General features: G+C 36.5%; 1 protein-coding gene across 6 annotated transcripts in view; it reads right to left on the bottom strand.

The window, feature by feature from the left end:
* The window catches only part of RFTN2 (raftlin family member 2), a 39,847-nt gene that overhangs the window by 17,821 nt on the left and 4,945 nt on the right, over positions 1-17,081 (bottom strand). For all 6 annotated transcript variants that reach the window (XM_009331524.1, XM_009331516.1, XM_009331499.1 and 3 more), the window contains 6 exons: positions 14,832-15,015; positions 12,640-12,751; positions 10,265-10,577; positions 7,020-7,220; positions 2,127-2,248; positions 887-990 (listed from right to left, as the gene is read on the bottom strand). In XM_009331524.1, the coding sequence (XP_009329799.1) occupies positions 887-990; positions 2,127-2,248; positions 7,020-7,220; positions 10,265-10,577; positions 12,640-12,751; positions 14,832-15,015 (1,036 nt within the window). The remainder of the gene's footprint in view (positions 1-886; positions 991-2,126; positions 2,249-7,019; positions 7,221-10,264; positions 10,578-12,639; positions 12,752-14,831; positions 15,016-17,081) is intronic.

Genomic DNA, 17,081 nt, shown 5'->3' on the forward strand with positions numbered 1-17,081 from the left:
TTCCATTGCCCTTAAGAAGCCCTAAGCCATGCCTCAGCGCATTCGTTTGTTTTCAAACCTTGACAATCTTAATCCAATGAGAGGAGCATTAAACACACCCCCCCCCCCCAAAAAAAAAGGGGTGGGGGAAGGGGTGTATGCTTAACCCAGTGTTTCATTTGCCATTGTTTAGCTTGATACCATGAAGAAAAGCACAGTATTTTTTTTGGTTTAAAAAAAAAACCCAAAACAAACAAAAAAACCCCCCAAAAAACCAAACTGAAACCTTATAGGGGATCCAGGTCTGCTATTTAGCTCCTCCTAGGTATACAGATCCCCTCAGTCATCCGAATATTACAATAAGAGAACTGAAATCCAGTAGTTTGGTATTATATTTGAAATGAAACATGATGTCTACATTAAAGAAGAAGAGAAACAGCCCAATAACTTGCTGGATTAGGACATTCTCCTCCCTAATTTGCAATAAATACTGCATGACTGTCTTGTGACAACATGACTTCTTACATAGTCTAAACCAGTCATTCACCAAGGTCCTAAATTAGTGAAACATTTCAACACTTCTTTAAACTTGAAGCATATGAGTAACCCCATTGCTGGGGACTGGGTACGTGATAAAAAGTTTCCCAAACAAAATCTTTTACGTTTATGTATATACAACGTATTTTAAATTTAGGATTACTGGTCTAGTTTGAAACTCCCAGGCGTCAGCAGTCCTAAAACAGTGTGGTAAAAAAGATTCCACCCTAATGCTACCCACATGTCAAGTTTTATATGCAGTTAACATCACTAGCATGTTCCTTCCTGTTACATTTAAGTACACAAGTAATCACTTGGTAATTCTCAGAGATGTGTACACCAAAAATGCTGTAATCTATTGTTTGGGTACCTGTCATGTCGTACGATGGGTGTAGGCAGGACACAGGTCAGGAGCCATCCAAACTCAGCCAGCGTGTGCAATAAAGGTCCATAATCTGTTTTAATTTCACACCCCTACATTAATAATTATAAAAAGTAGTAAAGAGACTCTGTACAGGTTTTATTTGCATTTCTACACATAAATTACAATGACTCTCCTCTCATCTATAATGAGACAATCCTTTGAGATGACATCGTACTGTGTTGTTTGGTGGAGATTCGCTATTTCAAACTGAAAACAATTTGAAAAGTTCAAGACTACAGAAGACTAGGAAAATAGAGCTTATTAACTTTAAGTATGAGCCCTGATTCAGCAAGACATTCAAAGCACATCTCACTTGTTAAACTCGTCATGTTGCTAAATTAATGCCTAAAACTTTTTAAACACATCAAATGAGGCGCATATTCTGGTGTTTAGGTTTTTACTTCACATCTGAATAACAAGTATCTCACCTAGCTATATACTTAGGTTTTTGGGGTTTGGTAGTTGTTTTTTGTTTTGTTTGTTTGTTTTTAAATATACAAGGTCTTAGTCTTATGCTTCTTCTTTTCACATCGGTAAATGTATTTATCATTGAATATTTCAAAAGTAAGCCCTCAATATCCTCCAACAACAATTACTTTCAGGTGTCATTAATTCATGCCAATAATCTTATAATATTAAAATACTAAAAAACATTAAATAATTTTATTGCTGTACCATGCTACAGCTGCACATGTAAATTTCTGAGGAAAAAATGAAGTCTTAAATATTTAACAGTAAAATTTTACTACGAATATACATCTGAAAACCATGCTTGATTCACTCGCTATCATTTTTATCTTGTTCTGTTTCTAGTTTTTGCTATTTTGTTACTCTTTTTATTTAAAAATACTTCAGCACACTGTCAGCGGAGCTGCACTTGCTGAAATTACATCTAAACGGGTCTGAAACACATACATTCGAAAAAGAGATTTTCTTCAGTGTTTGTATTTGTTGGTATGAACATTTGTAAACGTCAGGTCAGAATCCCTGCGGCATATTTCTTTTATGCACACTGACCAACGGCCACAGGCCTGACTTCATTTTTATGACTCAAGGCTTTAGTTTAGCTTATGCAGGTGGCTTCAAGAAACCATCCTGAATGTTTATCAAACACTGGTACAAGCATTCTAAGGAAAAAACAAAAGTAGAAGTAGGAAATTGCGTTGCTAAATAATCACCAATTTACCTCAATGACTGTCCATTGTTCAACAACTATTGCATCATTTCCTTTCCTGTTAGAACCTGGAACCCCAGCACCTTCTTCTTCGTAGATAAACAATCCTTCTAAAGATTTGGGCAAATGGTCCCCTGTGAACATAAAGACAAATATAAACTGAAATATAAAGTTTTAGGTTGATATCTTACTGAGATGTACACATGGGCTTGTTTTTTCTCATTGAACAGTCCTCTAAAATAAAATGAACCGAGACAGCAAATAACTCAAATTTGTGGTTATTCCTGCATCTAGTTACAACTTGATGAAGTATGCAAGTCAACTTATCATTCAAAACCCTTTTTCTACGCAAATTGAACTATGAACCATTTCATTGTCTCAAAAGCATTAGCCACTTCCATGCTTGAATCGAATTCCAGTTTGCTGTGTTCAACGTATCCCCCGCAGCAGATGGGCACAAACCCTCTTTATTCAACTTCAGTATTGTATGCCTGACAATAAACGTGGCTTTTGGTGTGGTGGGAGAGACCATAAAGATAAATGAAGCATGAAGTGCAAAGCCTAGCTACTGTTACTTAAATAAATACGTAAACGGCCACAGGAAGAGCTTGAAACAGAAGTAATTGTAGGAAGATTCCTGATGGGAAGGAAGTTTCGGAGCACAACTCCCTGACTCACTCGTCGAAGCCTGACAGTATCCGGTTGGCCCAAACTAAAGCTTTGCATCAAATATTGGTCCATTTTCTGGTTTTGCTTCTCCTAAGAGCCATCGAGAAGCCTTTTATGCAAATGTACCTTGACAGCTGACTATCTTAAACTTTTTAAACTCAATTTGAACAGTAAAATTATGTAATCCTCAGAATACCAGATTTAAATCTTCTCCAATATTGCACAAAGAGATGTAAAGAGATGATTGGTTTTGCCACAGCTTCAGGGAAGGCAAATAAACTTAAAAGAAAAAAAACACCTAGCAAACAGAGAAAACTTACGGAACGCAACTGGTCTAGTTTTAAAAATTGACCAGACTGGCACAGAAGTTGTACTATGTAAACCAGGAATTCCCGTTTGTTGAGCATGCTTGTTAATGTACCATAAAATACCAACTATTTATTCATACTATTTTTTACTATATTGCATGTAGCAGATTTATGTAGTTTGAGTTATGATTATGTAGCTACTTGCATGCATATATATCTCTTCCATGCATTTGTAGAGGTATTAGACATATTTTATTTTTAGATTACACATAAATATAATGTGATTGTACATGCAACTGAATATATGGCTTCAGGCACAAATGTATGAATATGTGCACAACTCCTAATAATTCATAAATAATCTTATAAATTCATGGACTTCAACCTTTCTTCAGTGTTCAGGCAGATACTTAAAATGGGCAATCCACTTACAACATGTTAGAATATTTTGTTTTTCTATCATGGTTCAAACATGATAGAATAACTCTAAGTTTTAAACAGTTATTGACACAAGACACCTCCAGTCAGTAGTAATTTGCAACAAACTGTTAATTCAGAAAGTGCATCATGTCAAAATCACCTCTATTAAAAAAACTACACATGCAGCTAACTGGTACACCTGCCCATTCTGTTGATTACAATAGTTAAGCTTTGTTAATATCAGTACTCAAAAAAAAAGTGCTGCATGACAGATAACAAAAAACAAAAAAAGCAAAAATACTGCCACAGCACTTCTACTAATCTTAGGTACTTCTACGATCATGAGAGCCTCCAAGGCAGCTGCAAATGGAGGAAACACAACAATCATCCAAATGGCTGCTAAAAGAGAACTTTCCTGGATTATTTTTATGACTGCATCCTCTTTTGGCAGCAGAACACAGAAGCTGGTAATTATTAAGAATTGACAATGATTTTTTATTTTTATTTTTTATGTTAAAACTTCCTCCTGCCTTAAATTGGGTATTGCATTTTGATCCTGGTAGCAGCAGAATTCTGCTGACTCTGCAGAATATCTGTAGAGTCCAAACCAGAGAAGGATTTCTGCAGCTGCCTGACTTGTATCCGGTGTTTTTATTTTTTATTGAAACAATAGCTAAAATTTGCTCATTTCACTAAAGCTGTATAAAAGGACAACTACTGCTAAAGACACCTCACAGTCTAAAAGCAAACAAACAAAAGTGAGGTGAAGATGACAATTAGATGTACCTGCAGACATAGAAGAAGTAATTCTAGTAATGAGTGCAAGTGCTTAAATACTTTTTCACCCCAAAAAAGCATTTTAGGTTTCCCTCTGTTGGATGCCAAACTTTTATCTGGTTATAAAACTCTTCAATGTTCACCTCAAGAAGAAACATTTTAGCTGAAGAACTTAGTAGCTAAATTAATTTCTTACTGTGGTTACAGACACTCGATCAGCTGCAGAATTCCATCCACATAGTGAGCTGTGCCTTTGACTATATCCAGTTTAATTCAGCAGCGTCCCACCCGTGAGTCTAACTGAAACACATACCAGTCAAGTGGGGCTTGAAGCAGAAGCACCAACTGCTGCAAAGAGGCAGCATGAAATCCCTAACTAAGTCATAACCTGGGTATTAAAGATGGGATAGTTATTCACATAGAGAAGAGCAGACAGCTACAGGGGAATGGGAAGACTGTAAACTAGTGTTGGACAACAGCTGCAAAGATTAATTTCAACAGCTGCCAAAAACACCCCTCAGTGAATTGTAACATATCTCCAGAGAGTTATTTTCCAGCTCTAAAAAAATCTGTACTGAAAACCAGGAATCTGATTTCTCACCTCTCCTCCCCCAAAGGAAACTTTGTTCTTCCACTGACTTCAATAGATAGGAATTATAATTTAAGGGCAAGAAAGATGACCAGTACAAACTGTGCCATTAGATTGTTTGTGCGCACAAAATATGCAGTTTGGAAGGGACTAGCTGCCAGATTCAACTGAGGTAAATATAGTGATGTTGATGCACTTGTGTTCTTCTGACACTCACTAAATTTACTTTATTGCAGAGCTACAGAAATGCAGTGATTCACACTCAAAACTACTGAGAACAACAAAAACTGAAGAGTTCTCATTGTTTGATTTTTGAAGAACCCACATCGTTTAACTTCCAAAGATTTTGTGTTTTAAACTTTGGGTTTTTTTTAAATTTAAGCCTTTCACTAATCTAAGCCTTGCAAAAGGGATGCTGAATGCATATTATTTTAAATTAGAGTATCAGGGAAAAAAGCATTAAATAAGACATATAGTAAATATAAAAACTACTCAAAACCCCAGTAATTCTACCCTCCTTGTATAATTCATGTAAGAAGCAGATGTAAAATGACTTATGAAAGCCACTTTAATACATTATTAAGTAAACTGCTGCACTTGATAATCAGCCTGAGTAGGGCAAAAAAATTGTTTAAGGTCTCTGAAACCTTTTCAACAAACTTTTTACAAGACTTTTCTCCGCCGCAGCCCTGTGTTTTGCTTGCTTACACTGAACTGCCATAAGCAATTCTAGAGGAACACCAACAGCTTAGAACTTAGTACAAGCAAGACACGAACAGATCCAACCAAAGACAAAGTATCACATTAGTGAAGTATAAATTCTGTCTGCTATCAAACAACATTTATTACAATAATTAATACATTCCAAAGTGATTAACTATGTCAGACTCTCTTGGCCTGTTCCCCTAACACTACAGTACTACCATTTTCTTCACATTATTTTCAAGTAATTGCACAACAGTAGCTACATACTATTTTTTGCAACACTTCTAATTTCTGGCTTTCAGACAAATTCAGTTCAAATGGAAATGAATCTCTTAATTACATATTTTACCAACAACAGAGTTTTAGAGTTCAAAATACTTCAGCCAATAAAGAGCTGCTCCTGTTGTCAGCAGTGGTACAGCACTGTCTCACAGCGCTGCCAAAGCGCAGGATTTTGGGCTCAGCAGGGTGTGCAGCGATGGGCCTGGGCCAGCAGCGGCACTGCTGACATTGGGCTTGTGTCTGTCATCAGGAGGATGAAGGCTAGGAACTCTGAAAGAGCTAGCAGGATCTCTCCAGAATAAAAACTGAGATCAAACCGAAACCAGCAGAATGAAGATGAAAATTTGAAAATCCTGTGGCCTGAAGCTCTGTCATTGAAACAATCTGAGTGTTAACTGAGCTGGTAGATTCCTGCAGAAGAGCGCAAGAAGCAGGAGGGACCAGGGAAGACCGCTCTCCCAGCTGCGTGAAAAGGTCCTGGAGGATCTGCCTACAGCTGAGGGCAAGGACAAAACCAGATTTCTCTACTCTCCGCATATGTCCACATCTGACCAGAACAACCTGCAGAAACATCCTGAAGCTTCAGGATCAACAATCGAATTTTAATGCAATTCGGTGTTTTGGAAAGACTTTTTAAGCCCAACAAAGAGCTGGAGAAAGCAGGAAGCACGGAAAGTCTGACTCAGGTTTAACAGTACAGTAAGCACAATGAGAACTCAAGGTGCTCTTTTGCCTCATGAGAAATATTCAACAGAGTGCAGCACAGTATCTACAGTGAGCAGGAGAATATGAACATCAGGGAAACGTGTATCTACTGATTTTCTTCCCAGTACCTTTTCCTTGAGAAAAACAAAACAAAGAAAAAAAAACTAGCGCAAAAGGTTTATTTCATTATAACACTACACTACTTCACTGCTTTGGAAATCCTCAATTTGATAAAACAAAGCAGAAATTTCAATTATTCAGAGCTATAACTGCCCAGAAAACAAATTATTCCCTTTGCAGGGATCAAATTCTGTAAATTTACAATGACTATCTGAACATGTTTACATATGGCCCTTCACACCAAAAAGCAAAATATGATCTACTTTTTGCAAATTATGTAGTTCTACATAAACAAGTAAAAGCTTCATGATATTCTGGGACGGTACTCACCTTTAGAAGTTTCCCAGTGTACAAAAGAATCAATTAAGGACAATCCTTGTTTATAATAAAATGTGGTTAATTCTAGCCAGTCTGCTTCCAGTGTACTAATAACCGGCCCCTTTCTTGTTACTTTCATAGACAAAACGCCTTCATGATAGGTCCAGCAGGTAGAATCGTCATCGAAAACATTGAAGACTGTATATAGCTTGTCTAAGAAAAGAAAAAGGAAGAAGAATGAAACTCTGGAAGACAGTGCTCCGAAATAAAGATATTATTAATCTCTTATTTCAACGTGGTTTTCTAATTCTAAGCAACAGTTTTAAGAATTGTTTCCTGATGTGACTGTACTCAGCTTGAGCCCTAAACACACTCAGGACGGACAAGGTGTGAGGGGGGTATGCTCTGGGATACGAGAAAAATTTGAACATATTACAGTTGGGTTGTCACTGGACCTTTTAGGTAGGTGAGTTTTGCATACAGAAAATATAGTAGAGCTAAGAAAAACCCTGTGGAAACAGGCTTCATTTTTGCTACTCATGGAACTTGTGACTATAAATATTTGAAATTACTGTAAGTGAAGACTAAAGACAATTTTCCAAATTTTTAAATATTAGGAATGCCTTGTACAGTGTTGATTTTTACCCATTGTTTTCTGAAGACTACTGAAGTACCGGTATAATTGGTGGCCTACTGGGGTTTCCCACACAATAACTGATGAATGCGTGAGTTAAGCACACAAAACCTGCATATCCTCAAATGCTTTTTATATCTAGGCATTAATACAGTGCTGTTACAAAACCAGTCATAAACAGGCATTCACCAAAAATTAAAATTCACAAATCCATACCATTTTAGGAAATCACTGGTGACAAGTTATGAAGTCCTAGATCTATAAATGTGTTCTACAAATACACTCACACGTATGTCACTGCTGTGGAGAGATAACACAAAGCAGTTGCCAAAAAATGCTCTCAGATTGTCTAATACTTCAACATTTGAGCAGCCTAAGTCAACACAAACCAGCTTTTCTAGAAAGCAGAAGTATTCACATTGCCAAAACAAAGGAACTTGGTTTAGATGGCCCCACTTAAGATGCTAGTCTCTCTAGGCTCCAGAAATAGAGGGAGATTTCCAAAGCAGGGTTTGAACTGTAAGTAGTCTGAGTCAGTCTCTGGGAGAACACCTCTCTGTTTTGAGAAGTGTTACTGCATCCGCTGCAAGTGACATCAGGTGCCTGGAACAAGGTAGAGTAAATGCAGGACAAAATTTTGAACTCTATCAGTAAGAGATGACTCTCCTTTCCATACAGTTTTATTTTACCACCTCCACAGGTGGTTGTATTAGCATAAACGTGTTCATCCTGACAAACCTTAATTTCCTTTCCCATACACTAAAGTGAGATCACTTTTATATTTGTTCTTCAGAAAAAAATAATCAAGTTTCCCGATACGACTATTTAATTGCTCATATGTATCAGAAATTTGCCTCTGCAAGTGGTGTATTTATAAGCAGTCAAAATTCATACATTATGATCCCCAAATCTAGAACTCAGACACAGTTTTGCATCTTCTGAGCAGACCTAAATAGAAATGACGTACTGAAGTGGCAGCACATACCTACATGCATGTAAGACTTTCTTTGAAAATTCACATCAGGTTTTTTTTTAAATGATGGTTACATAACCACCTTTCTTTGCAAATGTTGTAAGCTTTCGTAAGTTTTGTCTTAGGAACTCCAATAACTTTACTGAGTATTTGACTAGTAGTAGAGAAGCCTAAAGAAGGCATATTCTTGCCTAAAGCTTTTTGAAGAATTTCCTGAGAACACTGCATGTAGGGGATGCACTGGTTGCTAATCTACCTGATCACGCCAGTCTGTACAGAGCTCCTTAACAGAACCAAGAGTTTTCTGCTTTTTGCTTACAGGATTTCTATTCTGCTACATATAGCAAACCCACTATTTCAAGCTGTACGGAAAGAGTTAAGTTTAACAGATCATGCTATAAAGGCTCAGCATGTTGTACAAGAACTGCTTTAATTCAAGTGTTAAAAATAAGAGGGACATTGATTATCTCAGCCTTAGAGTCATTATCCTGACAGTCTACAAACTGGAGAGGGTGCTTAACTCTTAACAAGAAAGTGAAAAGGTTGCTTTTGAGAGCAATTAAAACATGTCTGGCCCATCAGGGAAGAACCTATTATGTCAAAATGCAATCTGACATGAAAGTTTCATACTGCCTGCTTTCTACACAATACTATCTTGCATTAGTTCTCATGGTTTAGATTACTTCTTCCTTCTCACCTTTTCTTCCCAACAAACCAGGAGGCCTCAGTGCTTCAGTATCAGAAGTCACTGTTTCAGGCAATCTCTCACACAGACTACACTAAGTATCTCAGATTCTTCTGCAACTAAGTTTTCTGCCACAGCACCAACATTTTTCAATAATACTTTTCCTTCCTATACAACTTTTTAATGCTTACTTTTCTCTAGTGTAAATTCATTTTGTAACAATTATCCTCTTTGATTTCATGGTCAATGCATTAAGTGATCTCTTTCAGGATGCTTCTTGAAGGCATGTTAACCAGAAAGAATCCATTATGAACGGATTTGTTTGCTGTACATTATGCGAGTTGGCTAGAAGCACGTAAAATTACAGCTCTAGCTGGAAGGGGATCACTTTGTTGTCAATTTTGAAACAGGCAGGAGAACTGGAATCATAACATATTCTTGGAAAACCATTACATGTTTATGATTTAATACTAAGAGTAAGTGAAAACTATATGCATTTACAAAAAGGTTTAAAACAATTGCATCCTTCTAAAAGAAAAGACTTTTACTGCCACATATTTGTTATACACGTACCAAGCAAAAAAGCTATCTGTTTGCACCACATTTAAAATCAGAATTACACTGTGGGTGATTTTTTGGGGTTTGTTCGTTTTTTTTCCTTTGTTTTTAAATTACAAACTAGATTTTTGATAATACATTTATAATATTCTATATAAGAACTGAAATATCATTTTAATATATTACCCCGGTTCACACATACGTAGAGCAGAAGGAAAATATTTCTTCCGTTTCCTCAGCTGGCAACTTCTTTAGAAATACGTATGCATGTAAGGAAGATGCATCTTCCAAAACCAGTGTTTGATACAATAGAACATGCTGTTCTGTTATTTTTTTTCCAACACCTTTTTAAAACAACAGCTCAATAAAATACCTTATTTCTGCAACAAACAAGCAGCATTTATTACCGTCTCCTTTTCGTGGTTTAACAGGGCTGGCTTCTTTTCCAAACTGGAAATCTGCATCCTGTAACAGACCGCTTTCTCCTTGCATTTCCTCCTCTATCCCACTCTCAGATGAGTGGCCACTCAATGTCCCTTCGTTCCAGTTTTTAAAGTTTTCATCAGAATTTCTTCTTCTCTGTTCCCTATTTCTTCTTCCCAGTGTTGATTCCAGCTCTGCACTTCCATCTGTGCTTGTTCCATTACAGGCTTTAGTTTGAGGAAAATGTTGCGTTACAAATCCCACAAATTTCTTTCCTCTTTTAGCAGCTTCATTAACCTGTATTTACAACAGAAATTTATCTGCAAAGTGATTTTAGAATTGCATGTAACTTTAAAAAAAAAACCAACCACTTCTATATACATGTTCTGTTTAACTAAACTGCTGATTTTCAAGGACATAAAGACACAATACTGTACTATAGGAGGGTGGCTTGTCTTTGTACAGTGCCCATGTTTCAAAGTAAATGGAAGTCTTCCAGCATGTCTTTGGACTCAGGCCAAATAAGATGGCCAACACCGGTACTGACTTTAGTGTATACAAAATCCTTCATTTAGAACAAATCCGAAGTATTTCACTTCCTGTGTCGTAGCGATAAGCAGTATACTGGTGCAATAAATAGTATTGTTTCTTTAAACATGTGATACCAGTCATACTAAAATTACTAACCACTAATACTATAGAAATATCTGTTTGTCACGTGTCACGATTCATTATCCCCTGGTTCCCTCTGAGGCTACTCAGCTTCACTATTACTGAGAATAGTGAAGGAGCAGAGAAAGGACGGAGCTAGAAGCAAATTAAAACCCTCTTAACTCTGCTTTCAGCCAGTGGTGGGTCTTTTTCTCTGCACTGAAGTCTCAAAATACAACTGTAGAATATGTGCCACCTGTGGGATGTGCCTGTTCTTGGAGGGAGGGTTTTGTTTTGCTGGGATAAAGAGTCCTGCCATTGAGGAAGGTGATCCCACCACCATCTTGTGCTACAAGCTCCCCTGTGCAATAGTCTTTCCAGGAAAATACAGAAACCCCAGCCCAGAAAGAAATCGCCTGGGAAGTACTGGATTAGTGAGGGCAGAGAGAGAAGGATGTCTACCCAGTTAACTCACAAAAACTATTTATCAAGAGAGTGAATAACACTCAAATAGCTGATGGTAATACAATCCCTTTTTAGTACTATCTACCACCATTATGTATGTACAGCAATGATATGATATGCCAATCCCTGTGATTATACAGAGCTGCTGCTTCTAAGACAACCAAAACAATTTTAAATGTGACAAGTAACATGCAGAAAAAGAGGTAATACGACAATCTTTCTCCTGAAATGCCACAAAGTCTTATGGGTTCAGATCTTTTTAAAAAAAAAGAAAAAAAAAGTAACTTTATGCTGGATTACTGGCTCAGTCTTTTTAATACACTGGGAGCATTTTAAAATCAAGTTATTTTCACTTACTACTTCTGTTCCAGATTTGCTTGCAAGACTGAAGCACTGCTAATTTCAGGTGTATTTTTCCTTTAAATGTTTGTCTGGTATGCTACACAACCAACCTGGCAATACGCGTATTAAATAAATGTGTAATGGAATTCCATTTTAAATTTGAAACACCTGAAAATTTCAAAACAAGCCATTTAGAAATTTTAAACAACTCTGTGATAATGTCAAAGATCATTAAAGAGCTCCAATGTGCTTTTTCCTCTACTTCTTTCCGTGGCAACTAATGTAAAAGATATCACTCTAACTCTTGTAATAACAATAGTTTCCTGTTTCAGCAAGTCTCCAATTTTGCAGAGGAAGTGAAACACAAAAAGAACTAGAACTAGAGCTTGCATTCCAGTGGAAGTTTAGTTTTATTTAACTATACAATATTTTCAAAAGCTGTGCCAAGTAAATATTTAATACAATTACTGTGTATTTTGTATTTCTGTTAAAGAATGAAAAAATCTCTTAGAAATGGAATATTTTCCTGTTCATTAGGAATACCTTACTTAACCCAGAACAACATGAAACTTCAGATTTTTTTTTTTTTAATATTAATTCCAGAAAAGCTATCATACAAGCATTTTATATAGACTGACTGAGAGTTTGGGCCTGATTCTGCTTTCAGTGGTGTAAGTGGCCAGTCTCCCAAAGCTTTACAGGGCTCAATACTAAGTCCTAAATTAGAAAAAGCAACTAGTGAAGAAAAATAACTCCTTTCACATCAAGAAAAGATTTTGTAGCTTCTATAAAATAAACCAAGGTTAAAACTCAAAACTAAAGAACATCAACCACTAAATATAACTTACATGTATGGTAGAAATAAAAATCTCAGGAGAAGTTTGAAAAAACCCTCCATTACCTTTTCTAACAGTTCTTTCACTACCTCATTTGTCAGTGTTTCATACATTAAAGGACATTCCTCAATCACCAGCCTGGGGTGCCTTTGTCCTCTGGGTGCTGCATGCTTCTGGCTAGAACACGGAAAGAAAGCAGTCTTTGTCAGTAGTTTGCTGCTAACTTGGGCAAATGCTTGCATATAGAATTCTTTTCTTTTGGAACAGTTATGAATGAAATCCTGGCAATGCTTCTTCATACTTTTATTTAGAACTCAGCAGGTTTTGGTATTTGTTCTGTTTCTTACACAAAGTGGCAGGTACTGTGTATTACAACATCAGGGTAAGAATATTAATATTTAACAGGAATTTCATCTGAAGACTGTTAATAGACATCTTTCGGAAACTGAGCTTTATTGACAAACAGCCCTGCTTTTGTAATAAACAAACAAACCCAAAAATCTCTGATAATGAAAAAAATACAAATTTAAGCTATAAATTTAGCAAGCACAAAACAGACTCAGTTTTGTAGAAAACACACTATGAATAGAAATGATACTTTGACACTGTTAACATGCTGCTGTTTAGTTTTTGTAACTAAAGCAGAGTTGCAGCTATTGTAGGAAATACAGGATAGGCAAATACTAAAAACACAATGCAGTAACAATTACTTTGGGTTAGGTAATGTTTAAATCACTCAGATCTGAGAATCCGACAAGCTTTTACTTCCATTTAAAGAACAGTATTCATCATGTTTTCTCTAAAGCCAGTTAGGTTATTACTCAGACAACAATATTTGGTGTATATCAATAATAGAATAGGGTTTTATTTCATGTTTCCTTCACACAATCTTTTGCTTTAGAATCAAACATCAATGAGACACATTCAAATATAACAGGTAACTTTCCAGATAGTAGTCAGAGAAGGTGTATTTGCCTATAGGAAAACCAACATAGGTACATATGCATAGGAAATGGGGAACCTACACCCAACAGTTTCACATGTAGGCTGCAGGGTCTCATCCTTCACCTAGTCAAGGGCCTAAAGGTTCAAACCACAACTTCATAAGGATCCCACATCTGCAGGGATAAGGTGAATTGTGTGAGCTGCGCGCTGGCCGCGTCAGCTCTTAGAAGCCTCAGCTCCAGAGAGCAAGTATTCTGCTTTTCTTACTTAAGCATTTGCCTGCAACGGACAACATTCACCTTGTTTGCAGATTAATTTATAAAGGTAAGTTGTATAAGCAGCAAATACCACAGAGAACGCTTGTTTAAGCAAAGCGTTTGAGAAGCTCCCTCAAATGAACCATGTTTTACAGAAGTATTACTGCAGTGGCAGGGGGTATCTTCCAACTCACGCCCCTCCGGTCTTCCAAAAGAAAATGAAAGAACCTTTGTGCATCGCACTAGGACTCAGGAGAGATGGGGAAGCATGACAGCTCTTAATGCAGTAAGAAATCCACTTTTCTAGTTATTCAAGATAAGAACAAAAGGTTATCTTCTTTGCATTCAAAGGAACTAATAGTAAGGGGTTTTTTGTATATTTTCTTTATGATCACATGGTGATTACAACGCAGTGAAAACAACAGTAATAAACAAGACTATGGAGCTGGAACATAAACACAAACTCTTGACTCTCCCTCAGTGTCAAAACCAAGCTTTTGTATGCCTCCCAATCACAGAATGATTATTTCCTTCTTATTAAGAAGGAAAAATAAACTATTTATCTCCGACAAACTAAGTAATTCACACTTTATAGGTCATTTTCCCCGAATAATGCTCTTATGGGAAAAGTGAAGACACAAAAGTTTTGAAAAAGAAGAAAAAACAGACATGAAAGAATTTAAAGCAGCTTGTTACTCTCCTAGTGTTTTGTTTAATCTTGTATTTGCTGCAGGTTCCATGACAGATGATACTTTATAATAAAGATGTAGTAAAAATAAAAGGGTAAACTAACAATTTATCTTCCCACAAATTATGATAAGCAACTTTGGATTTTTGTTTGGACATTTACTATGGCCAAGTAAACATTAGCCTATTGTGCGCTTAGAGTTAATTAAAAAAACATTACTAACTTGCTCACCTTTCTAGACAAGGAACAGTTAATTGGATTCTCTGAGGTGCTCATTTCAAGTTGATAACCAATTATGCATGTTGAGCAATCCACTTACAAATGGCTTAAGTAATGGACCAATACATTCAAATTCTTTCACTGTTACCTTAATTTTAATCGTGAAAGTACCACTCGATACATGTGACTTGCAGGGAAACTCCTTCTACGTCCAATTGGCAGTATAATAGGATGAACAGCTCCTACAACATATCCTTTGCTGTAATATTCTTCCACCTTAGATGCTATATCCAACACAGAACTGATCTTGATAACTTCTGGATTTGAGGAAGCTAAAAGCATTGAAAGCAGAAGAGAAGCACGTTATACTGTGTACGTCCATATACTTTTTGGGTGAGTTCCTTTTATATAAACCACACAAAATCTATCCCAAGCCATTTACTAAAGACAGTTCTATTTATATAAGAAAAAGCAGATTCGCAGCTGATTCAACAGTACTCAACTAGTTGAAGTACATATTTTTACAAGTTAATATGATCTATTTTTAATCTAGTTGGCAACACTTTCTGTTGGATCTAGCTTTGCCAAGCTAATTTAAGAGCTGCATCAACATCTAAACACACAATAGGTCTGAACTTAACAAAGCGACTATTTTGTCTAGCCAAAGCCTTAAACTTAGCGAAGCAGTATCCTTCAGCCCTAGTTGTGAGGTAAATTCCCGTACAATGAATTTAAGCCTAGAACAATTGGTTTGCTTTTCTTACATACTTTTTTTGGATCCCTTAGAAGTGACCTGTGGATTGTAGGCTGACATTTTAACATAGTCCCAATTCCTTTTTCCAGTAGACCTAAGTACATGTCACTTAAGCAAGCTATGTGGTGTCACTAATTTCTAAGAAGGATCCCTCTGAGTGAGTGCAAGCATTTCCAATCAATAGACAACAGCTAGGTACTACATAGCTATCGGGGGAAACTTGATAAAGGGAAAACTTTTTTGGAGAACCTTTTTTGAGTGGCTTGATCCACAGCTTTTGCACAGAGAAAAGGAAGATTTCACACCAATCTGGTAATAGATTATATATTCTGCCACAGTAAGTCCGATGGTCAGTATTTCCTGTTCCCCTCAACTCCAGCTGGAACTGTAGATGCTCTCAGAGCCTCCAAAGCAGGAAATCAATACTCATACACAGCAATTGAAGAGTAATTTTGCCAGCATATATTTGCCATCATCAAAATTTTCATCCTTTGCAGATATAAACTCTTACGACAAGACAGCTTGGCTTGGAATTTGGTAGTTTTTATTAATGACTCTTGCTACAAGTGACGCACTTTTCTGTGTTCTGATGGGTCCCCCTCTTTGCAAGGCTTTCAGTGCATTAAGATCAGTGTTCAACTGTATTAAAGGATGCCTCAGTTGGAATTAAGTGACCTCACAACACTTTGAGATACAAACATTTTAACATGCTGCTTTAAACATTCCCTTTCAAACCATACAATAAACTGAAAACAATTAAATACACTAATTCTCCTTGATTCTGTAATTTTAAAAAATGATATAAGAGAAAAAAGAACAGATAAATGCAATGACATAAATCTCACTTGCCGCTTTGTAAATGTATTCCTTAATTTCATGTTCTTACATTCTCTTATCTACCTGCCTTATATTGTAGGTGGGGAATAGCAAGGAAATTAAGGACTTTATCAAAAACACAGCAAGTCACAAAGTCTACCTATCCTACTGGTTTAAAGTATCATAAACCAGATATATGAATCTTTAGCTTGCCTAATCTTTTATTCTAATAAACTGAATTAGAATTCTGCTGGTTCATGAGTGGTGTTCTGTAAAACATCAATCTCCATACTGCTTGCCTACTATAAAATGGGGATAACACTGATTATAAATATACACACACATATTGTGGAGGGCTTTTTAAAAGAAAAAACAAAACAAAAACCACAAACCTGAAACTACTGTTTTGCAACACTCAAATGCTTTTAAATACCAACTTCTACTAAAGGGAAAAAGGAATGGAGGCCTACTTTGCTTGTCACTGTAAGAGCCTTAACAGCTCAGAAACACTATCAAGAGAAACCTGAATAATGTGTACCATGGGAAATGCACTCTATCAGAACATATCACTAACATATATATTGACAGTTTATTGCTGATAATTAGCAAACTCAACCTATTAATGTAAACTCTGCCATTCTCAGTCATAGGGACAGGGCTGTTGCACTTTTTTTTTTTTTAAGCAGACAGTACATCACAGCCCTCCCTTTCATAGATGGATATTTTGCCTTTAGTAACACCTCCACCCCATGATTCCACTCATAGTAAATCCAGGAGACATTAAATATATATTGAAGAAATACCTCTACAGCCCACAAGCCAAAAAAG

The sequence above is a fragment of the Pygoscelis adeliae genome, unplaced genomic scaffold, assembly GCF_000699105.1.
Source record: "Pygoscelis adeliae isolate BGI_AS28 unplaced genomic scaffold, ASM69910v1 Scaffold160, whole genome shotgun sequence".
In the NCBI taxonomy this organism is placed as follows: domain Eukaryota; kingdom Metazoa; phylum Chordata; class Aves; order Sphenisciformes; family Spheniscidae; genus Pygoscelis; species Pygoscelis adeliae.